This window comes from Cetorhinus maximus, chromosome 30 (assembly GCF_964194155.1).
Source record: "Cetorhinus maximus chromosome 30, sCetMax3.hap1.1, whole genome shotgun sequence".
In the NCBI taxonomy this organism is placed as follows: domain Eukaryota; kingdom Metazoa; phylum Chordata; class Chondrichthyes; order Lamniformes; family Cetorhinidae; genus Cetorhinus; species Cetorhinus maximus.
In genome coordinates this window covers 7,037,877-7,049,682 of record NC_135908.1, presented here as the reverse complement: position 1 = coordinate 7,049,682, position 11,806 = coordinate 7,037,877, and the positions used below count along the sequence as shown (strand labels likewise).

Sequence of the window (11,806 nt, the reverse complement as noted above, 5' to 3'; positions counted from 1 at the left end):
TGATGGGTGCAAGATGAAAAGCTTCAGCAACATGTCTCTCCTTATCAGCAAGATTCAAGTCCTGTACTACTAAGCGACATTTAAATTGTATTAAAATGACAAACCCAAGTTAAAATTCCTACATCGCAGGCACTGAAGTAATTGTAAATTTCATCATTTAATTACTTCATTGAGGACCCAGTCCACATAAGGAATAGGGCTACAACTTAGTACAAATATTAAGTCCCTAAATGAGTGAGAGTGAGTGAGTGGTGGGATGAGGGTGGTGAGGGCGGAGCTCAGCTGCAGATCCTTCTCTGAATGAATCCAGTGACTTGACCTGGAAAATGCATACCTGTAAATGTCAGATGAACAGAGGTAGGGTTTCAGCGAGTGGTGCTCTCGCTAGTCGAACAGCAGGAGAAAGATGGGGCGTGGGGTCTGCAGTTCCAGCCTCGGGACCCCACCCCTCTCCCACAGCAATCGAAATAACGTTTGCACGTCCCGTAACCTCTCACATCGAGTAGGCTCGGTAAGGCTGCTGCTTTACGGCAAACTGCAGCGAGGTCACAGAGCTGGGCTCATCCACAGATACACACATCGGCATGGATTGGGTTTTATTTGGTACTTACAGATCGAGATCAGGCTCACACAAACAGAAAAGGTCACACTATTCCTGTGAGAGTCGTGAATGTGAATGGACTTTGGGATTTAACATTGGTTTGCACTCTTTATCCTTATCAGGAAAACAGCTGATGAAACGACAGTTGTTTCTGGCAATATCCATTCGATCACTGATCTGCACACAGCATTCAGCGATCACTGCTCCGTTGGAAGGCAATGGAAGGCTCTGTCATTTTACTTACCTGTCCAGGGCGAGAGATGTCAGGAACAGAACCCGCCCCTCCCATTTCACACAGCAAGCGCATCCGGGCCAGTTATAATGCAGACAATGAGCAGAGCAATACTCACTCAGCTTTGCCTCATTAACATGGCTCGGACCCAGTTAAACGCCATCTCTAGGCCCTTAGGACAATTCCCCCCATTTCCCACAACAGTTGTTAGTGCGAATCCTAAATTAGGGACAGTGCCGCTTGACGGATGATTTAGATGCAACGTGGGGGGGGTAGCGGATCAGGTTTCAAGCCTGTCACTAAGGCAGTGTTTAGCCCAGTGCACAAACAGAGACTGGAAAGGTAGCAGGGGACAAGTGAGTGCACACCTTAGGAAATGGGATCAAGAGTTAAAGGACAGTTGAAGCAACAGATACTGCGTTCCTGCGAGTAATAATTTAAAGCTGCCCTCTTCCGCACGGCTCCCACAAACTGAAGTGGGGGTGGGGGGTGGCGGGGAAGCAGGGATCCCCAATTGTCCGAGGTTTTGGGATTAAACCAGTCCACGTTTCCTGATAACTGCCTGCAGATCTTGGAAAGATTCATCCTGGTCTCTGCCACTGAGGATTCGGTGACGGGCGATTCTCAAACCTCTTCCTGGCTCTGGGAAAAGTGGATCCGAGACCTGGTCCTGCGACACATTCCCAATCCACCACAACCACTAACCCCACCCCTCCCTCCCTCCCTCAAAGGTGCTGGAGAGAGGAACAGGGGCAATTTCAAACGAAACAAGTATAGCAGAACATTCACAATCACCCACAGGCATTAAAAAAACGTGTACTAAGATTCGATAAAGCTGCAGATAAAATCCTACGAAAGCTTGAAATAACTTCCAGGCCTGATGTGCAGAGAGAGGGAGGGATTGGGTGAAAAGTCAGCAGAAGAGTTCACAAACCCGGCTGTGAATGCTCGTGTAAAATGTTCACAAGTTGCAGTGTAAACACCATGTCTCGGTTAGTGAAGGTTTTGAAGAGTTGGTTGTTGTGGGAGGGGACGAGACGTGAGGTGAGCAGGTTCATTGATACAACCTCACACGCCAGGCAGGTCAGGAGGGTCAGAAGCTGGTGAAGGTCACAACCCAACTGGTCCAGGCGGCCGTCCCGAGCTTGGAGGTCAAATGGCAAAACTGGAAAAGAGAATAAAATGCTTTGTTAGAGAAATGGATGGTTTGTGGAGTTAGACGTGTCAAACACACTTTGTCTTTTTGCTTCAACTCCTCTGCCCCACACCTTTCTTACTGCCTCCAACATCACCCCTTCTCCTAAAGCTACTGACCCAGCCCAGGATGGGATTTTACCAGATGCTGATAGAATGAGGGTCATTCGGTAACAGGTGACAAAACCAAGAATTACATCTGTTTGCACATCATCTATGTGCAGGCACACACACAACACACAGCCCACACCGTGCAAACACAGCCCCCCACACACACACCCCCAGACAGCCCCCCACACACACCACCCCCCCAGACAGCCCGACACACACACACCCCCAACACAGACACACACAGCAGCCCCCAACACACACACACACACAGCACCCCCCAACACACACACACAAAGCCCCCCCAACACACACACACACAGCAGCACCCAACACACACACACACAGCAGCCCCCAACACACACACACAGCACCCCCCAACACACACACACACAGCCCCCCCAACACACACACACACAGCAGCACCCAACACACACACACACACACAGCACCCCCCAACACACACACACAGCCCCCCCAACACACACACACAGCAGCACCCAACACACACACGCACACAGCCCCCCCCAACACACACACACACACACCCCCAACACACACACACACAGCCCCCCCAACACACACACACACAGCCCCCCAACACACACACACAGCCCCCCCCAACACACACACAGTCCCTCAACACACACACAGTTCCTCAACACACACACACAGCAGCCCCCTCCAACACACACACACACACACACACACCCCCCCAACACACACACACACACACACACACACACAGCCCCCCCCAACACACACACACACACAGCGCCCCCAACACACACACACACAGCCCCCCCCAACACACACACACACACACAGCCCCCCCCAACACACACACACACACAGCACCCCCCAACACACACACACACACAGCCCCCCCCCAACACACACACACACACAGCCCCCCCCAACACACACACAGGCCCCCCCAACACACACACACACACACACACAGCCCCCCCAACACACACACACACAGCCCCCCCAACACACACACACACACACACACACACACACACGCAGCACCCCCCAACACACACACACACACAGCCCCCCCAACACACATAAATACAGCACCCCCCAACACACACACACACAGCACCCCACAACACACACACACACAGCCCCTCCAACACACACACACAGCCCCCCCAACAGACACACACACACAGCACACCCCAACACACACACAGTCCCCCCCAACACACACACACACACAGTCCCCCCCAACACACACACACACAACCCCACCCAACACACACACACACACAGCACCCCCCAACACACACACACACACAGCCGCCCCAACACACACACACACACAGCCCCCCACAACACACACACACACACACAGCCCCCCCCAACACACACACAGCACCCCCAACACACACACAGCACCCCCAACACACACACAGCACCCCCAACACACACACAGCACCCCCAACACACACACAGCACCCCCAACACACACACAGCACCCCCAACACACACACAGCACCCCCAACACACACACAGCACCCCCAACACACACACAGCACCCCCAACACACACACAGCACCCCCAACACACACACAGCACCCCCAACACACACACAGCACCCCCAACACACACACAGCACCCCCAACACACACACAGCACCCCCAACACACACACAGCACCCCCAACACACACACAGCACCCCCAACACACACACAGCACCCCCAACACACACACAGCACCCCCAACACACACACAGCACCCCCAACACACACACAGCACCCCCAACACACACACAGCACCCCCAACACACACACAGCACCCCCAACACACACACAGCACCCCCAACACACACACAGCACCCCCAACACACACACAGCACCCCCAACACACACACAGCACCCCCAACACACACACAGCACCCCCAACACACACACAGCACCCCCAACACACACACAGCACCCCCAACACACACACAGCACCCCCAACACACACACAGCACCCCCAACACACACACAGCACCCCCAACACACACACAGCACCCCCAACACACACACAGCACCCCCAACACACACACAGCACCCCCAACACACACACAGCACCCCCAACACACACACAGCACCCCCAACACACACACAGCACCCCCAACACACACACAGCACCCCCAACACACACACAGCACCCCCAACACACACACAGCACCCCCAACACACACACAGCACCCCCAACACACACACAGCACCCCCAACACACAGCACCCCCAACACACACACACAGCCCCCCCAACACAGACACACACAGCCCCTCCCAACACACACACACACAACCCCCAACACACACACACACCCCACCACACACACACACACACACAGCCCCCCACCCCGCCCTCCCCCACACACACACACACACACACACACACACACACACACAGCCTCCAACACACACAAACACAGCCCCCCCCACACACACACACAGCCCGCCGAAACACACACACACACACACACAGCCACCCAAAGACACACACACAGCACCCCCAACACACACACACACAGCCACCCCAACACACACACACACAGCCACCCCAACACACACACACACACACACACACACACACACAGCCCCCCCAACACAGACACACAGCCTCCCACAACACACACACAGTCCCCCCAACACACACACACAGTCCCCCCACAACACACACAGCCACCCGACAACACACACACACACAGCCCCCCCCAACACACACACAGCGCCCCCCTACACACACACAGCCCCCCCCTACACACACAGTCCCCCACAACACACACACACACACAGCGCCCCCTACACACACACAGCCCCCCCCTACACACACAGTCCCCCACAACACACACACACACACACACACAGCCCACCCGATCACACACACACACACAGCCCCCCCAACACACACACACACACACAGCCACCCCAACACACACACACACACAGCCCACCCGAACACACACACACACACAGCCCCCCCAACATACACACACACACACAGCCACCCCAACACACACACACACACACACACACACAGCCCCCCCAACACACACACACACACACAGCCCACCCGAACACACACACACACACAGCACCCCCAACACACACACACACACACACACACACACACAGCCACCCCAACACACACACACACACAGCCCCCCCAACACACACACACACACACAGCACCCCCAACACACACACAGCACCCCCCAACACACACACAGCACCCCCCAACACACACACACACACAGCCCCCCAACACAAACACACGCAGCCCCCCAACACAAACACACGCAGCCCCCCAAACACACACACACAGCCCACCCCAACACACACACACACAGCCCCCCCAACACACACACACACACAGCCCCAACACACACACACACAGCCCCCCCAACACACACACACACAGCCCCCCCAACACACACACACACAGCCCCCCCAACACACAGACACACACACACACACGCACACAGTCCCCCAATCACACACACGCGCACAGCCCCCACAACACACACACGCGCACGCAGCCCCCCAACACACACACACAGCACCCCCCCAAACACACACACGCACACAGCCCCCCAAACACACACACACGCACACAGCCCCCCAAACACACACACACACGCACACAGCCCCCCAAACACACACACACGCACACAGCCCCCCAAACACACACACACGCACACAGCCCCCCAAACACACACACACGCACACAGCCCCCCAAACACACACACACGCACACAGCCCCCCAAACACACACACACGCACACAGCCCCCCAAACACACACACACGCACACAGCCCCCCAAACACACACACACGCACACAGCCCCCCAAACACACACACACGCACACAGCCCCCCAAACACACACACACGCACACAGCCCCCCAAACACACACACACGCACACAGCCCCCCAAACACACACACACGCACACAGCCCCCCAAACACACACACACGCACACAGCCCCCCAAACACACACACACGCACACAGCCCCCCAAACACACACACACGCACACAGCCCCCCAAACACACACACACGCACACAGCCCCCCAAACACACACACACGCACACAGCCCCCCAAACACACACACACGCACACAGCCCCCCAAACACACACACACGCACACAGCCCCCCAAACACACACACACGCACACAGCCCCCCAAACACACACACACGCACACAGCCCCCCAAACACACACACACGCACACAGCCCCCCAAACACACACACACACACACACACACGCACACAGCCCCAACACACACGCACACAGCCCCCCCAACACACGCACACAGCCCCCCCAACACACGCACACAGCCCCCCCAACACACGCACACAGCCCCCCCAACACACGCACACAGCCCCCCCAACACACGCACACAGCCCCCCCAACACACGCACACAGCCCCCCCAACACACGCACACAGCCCCCCCAACACACACACACAGCCCCCCCAACTCACACACACAGCCTCACCAACACACACACACAGCCCCCCCAACACACACACACACAGCCCCCCCAACACACACACAAACACAGCGCCGCCCAACACACACACAAAGCCCCCCCCAACACACACACAAACAGCCCCCCCAACACACACACACACAGCCCCCCCCAACACACACACACACAGCGCCCCCCAACACACACACACACAGCCCCCCCAACACACACACACAGCCCCCCCAACACACACACACACACAGCCCCCTCAACACACACACACAGCAGCCCCCTCCAACACATACACACACACACACACACACACACACACACACACAGTCCCCCCAACACAGACACACACACACACACACACAGCCCCCCCAACACACACACACACAGCCCCCCCAACACACACACACACAGCACCCCCAACACACACACACACACAGCCCCCACAACACACACACACACAGCCCCCCCCAACACACACACACACACAGTCCCCCCAACACACACACACACACACAGCGCCGCCCAACACACACACAAAGCCCCCCCCAACACACACACACACACAGCCCCCCCCAACACACACACACACAGTCCCTCCCAACACACACACACACAGCCCCCCCCAACACACACACACACAGCCCCCCACAACACACACAGCCCCCCCCAACACACACACACAGGCCCCCCCAACACAAACACACACAGCCCCCCCCAACACACACACACACACAGCACCCCCCAACACACACACACACAGCCCCCCCCAACACACACACACACAGCCCCCCCCAACACACACACACACAGCCCCCCCCAACACACACACACACAGCCCCCCCCAACACACACACACACACAGCACCCCCCAACACACACACACACAGCCCCCCACAACACACACACACACAGCCCCCCCACAACACACACACAGCCCCCCCCCCAACACACACACATAGCTCCCCCAACACACACACACAGCCCCCCCAACACACACACACACACACACAACCCCACCCAGCACACACACAACCCCACCCAACACACACACACAATCGCCCAACACACACACAACGCCCCCAACACACACACGCACAACCCCGCCAACACACACACACAGCCCCCCCAACACACACACACACACACAACCCCACCCAGCACACACACAACCCCACCCAACACACACACACAATCGCCCAACACACACACACACAACGCCCCCAACACACACACGCACAACCCCGCCAACACACACACACAGCACCCCCAACACACACACACAGCCCCCCCAACACACACACACACACACACACACACACACACAGCACCCCCCAACACACACACAAACACACAGCCCCCCAACACACACACACACACACAGCCCCCCCCAACACACACACACACAGCCCCCCCAACACACACACACACACAGCCCCCTCAACACACACACACACACAGCCCCCTCAACACACACACACAGCAGCCCCCTCCAACACACACACACACACACACACACACAGTCCCCCCAACACACACACACACACACACACACACACACACACAGCCCCCCCCAACACACACACACACACAGCCCCCCCAACACACACACACACACAGCCCCCCCCAACACACACACACACAGCCCCCCCCAACACACACACACACACACAGCCCCCCCAACACACACACACACACACAGCGCCCCCCAACACACACACACACACACACAGCCCCCCCAACACACACACACACAGCCCCCCCCAACACACACACACACACAGCCCCCCCCAACACACACACACACACAGCCCCCCCCAACACACACACACACACACAGCCCCCCCCAACACACACACACACACAGCCCCCCCCAACACACACACACACACAGCCCCCCCCAACACACACACACACACAGGCCCCCCCAACACACACACACAGGCCCCCCCAACACACACACACACAGCCCCCCCAACACACACACACACAGCCCCCCCAACACACACACACAGCAGCCCCCTCCAACACATACACAAACACACACACACAGTCCCCCCAACACACACACACACACACACACACACACACACACACACACACACACACACACACAGCCCCCCCAACACACACACACACAGCCCCCCCCAACACACACACACACACAGCCCCCCCCAACACACACACACACACAGCCCCCCCCAACACACACACACAGCCCCCCCAACACACACACACACACACAGCCCCCCCAACACACACACACACACAGCCCCCCCAACACACACACACACACAGCCCCCCCAACACACACACACAGCCCCCCCAACACACACACACACACAGCCCCAACACACACACACACACACACAGCCCCCCCAACACACACACACACACAGCCCCCCCAACACACACACACACACAGCCCCCCCAACACACACACACACACAGCCCCCCCAACACACACACACAGCCCCCCCAACACACACACACACACAGCCCCAACACACACACACACACACACAGCCCCCCCAACACACACACACACACAGCCCCCCCAACACACACACACACACACACAGCCCCAACACACACACACACACACACAGCCCCCCCAACACACACACACAGCCCCCCCAACACACACACACACAGCCCCCCCAACACACACACACACAGCCCCCCCCAACACACACACACAGCCCCCCCAACACACACACACAGCCCCCCCAACACACACACACAGCCCCCCCAACACACACACACAGCCCCCCCAACACACACACACAGCCCCCCCAACACACACACACACACAGCCCCCCCAACACACACACACACACAGCCCCCCCAACACACACACACACACAGCCCCCCCAACACACACACACACACACAGCCCCCCCAACACACACACACACACACAGCACCCCCCAACACACACACACAGCCCCCCCAACACACACACACAGCCCCCCCAACACACACACACAGCCCCCCCAACACACACACACACAGCCCCCCCAACACACACACACACACACACACAGCCCCCCCAACACACACACACAGCCCCCCCAACACACACACACAGCCCCCCCAACACACACACACAGCCCCCCCAACACACACACACACAGCCCCCCCAACACACACACACACAGCCCCCCCCAACACACACACACAGCCCCCCCAACACACACACACAGCCCCCCCCAACACACACACACACACACACACACACACACGGTGGTCAGTGGGTAGTGATCCGGATCAAGAAGCTGCACTGGATTTTCCCTCTGCTAACTGACAGTTCCCCTTTCCCCCCACTCGTGTGTTGAGTGAGAGCAGCCAAATTATCACATCAAAAATACAACCTGGGACAGCACTTCCCAAACTTTTTCCCCACTGGGAGCCCGTTTCAAGGCTTCAATTCTGCCGAGTGGAAGCTGGGCGAGCTGGGTGGGGGGGGAGGCAAAGTTTTTAATTCTCACATATTTTTGAAAACGTATCTTGTCAGTTGGATTTTTGGTGCAGCAGGTCTCAAGCATGGTGGGTGTCGGCCACGCCCACAGCTTCAGAAAGTGAGGATATAAAGGGGTCTCACAGCCGTTAACATCCAGTCTGAGCTCCTTTGTGCTGCAGAGCTCGCAAACCCAGAATCTCAGATCGTGACCCCCCAAGTTTGAAAAGCCCTGACCTTACTACAGTACCACAACAAGCCATGTAACTACCCCGACAACAGTAATTCACCAGGCATCTGTTGACCCCCTAGTACATTACTTTCTTTTTATCCATTCACGGGATGTGGGTGTCGCTGGCTGGGCCAGTATTTATTGCCCATCCCTAGTTGCCCTTGAGAAGGTGGTGGTGAGCTGCCTTCTTGAACCGCTGCAGTCCATGTGGTGTAGGTACACCCACAGTGCTGTTAGGGAGGGGGTTCCAGGATTTTGACGCAGCGACAGTGAAGGAACGGTGATATATTTCCAAGTCAGGATGGTGAGTGACTTGGAGGGGAACTTCCTGGAGGTGGTGTTCCCATATATCTGCTGCCCTTGTCCTTCTAGATGATAGAGATAACGGGTTTGGAAGGTGCTATTAAAGGAGACTTGGTGAATTCCTACAGTACATCTTGTAGATGGTACACACTGCTGCCACTGTTCGTCGGTGGTGGAGGGAGTGAATGTTTGTGGATGTGGTTCCAATCAAGCGGCTGCTTTGTCCTGGATGGTGTCAAGCTTCTTGAGTGTTGTTGGAGCTGCACTCATCCAGGCAAGTGGGGAGTATTCCATTACACTCCTGACTTGTGCCTTGTAGATGGTGGACAGGCTTTGGAAAGTCAGGTGGTAAGTTACCCACTGCAGGATTCCTAGCCTCTGACCCATGGTAACCCCCAGGATGTTGATAGTGGGGGAATTCAGTGATGGTAATGTCATTAAATGTCAAGAGGCGATGGTTAGATTCTCTCTTGTTGGGAATGGTCATTGCCTGACATTTGTGTGGCATGAATGTTACTTTCCACTTGTCAGCCCAAGCCTGGATATTGTCCAGGACATGGTCTGCTTCAGTATCTGAGGAGTCGCGAATGGTGCTGAACATTGTGCAATCATCAGCGAACATCCCCATTTCTGACCTTATTATGGAGGGCAGGTTATTGATGAAGCAGCTGAAGATGGTTGGGCCTAGGACACTACCCTGAGGAACTCCTGTATTGATTATTGCCCATCCCTAATTGCCCTTGAGAAGGTGGTGGTGAGCTGAGATGACTGACCTCCAACAACCACAACCATCTTCCTTTGTGCTAGATATGACTCCACTCAGCAGAGAGTTTTCCCCCTGATTCCCATTGACTCCAGTTTTGCTGGGGTTCCCTGGTGCCGCACTTGGTCAAATGCAGCACTAATGTCAAGGGCAGTCACTCTCACCTCACCTCTGGTGCTCAGCTCTTTTATCCATGTTTTAACCAAGGCTGTGATGAGGTCAGGAGCACACTGACCCTGCTGGGACCCAAACTGAGCACAGTGAACAGGTTATTGTGAAGCCGCTTGAAAGCACTGTTGATGACCCCTTCCATCAGTTTACTGATGATGGAGAGTAGACTGATGGGGCAGTAATTTTCCAGGTTGGATTTGTCCTGCTTTTTGTGTACATGGCACACCTGGGCAATTTTCCACATTGCCGGGTAG

At 56.4% G+C, this 11,806-nt stretch overlaps 1 protein-coding gene across 2 annotated transcripts in view; it reads right to left on the bottom strand.

Moving 5' to 3' along the window:
* Positions 1-581: 581 nt before the first annotated feature.
* Positions 582-11,806, bottom strand: part of tubgcp4 (tubulin gamma complex component 4) — a 52,803-nt gene continuing 41,578 nt past the window's right edge. For both annotated transcript variants that reach the window (XM_078532326.1, XM_078532327.1), the window contains one exon: positions 582-1,998. In XM_078532326.1, the coding sequence (XP_078388452.1) occupies positions 1,986-1,998 (13 nt within the window). In that variant the 3' untranslated portion in view covers positions 582-1,985. The remainder of the gene's footprint in view (positions 1,999-11,806) is intronic.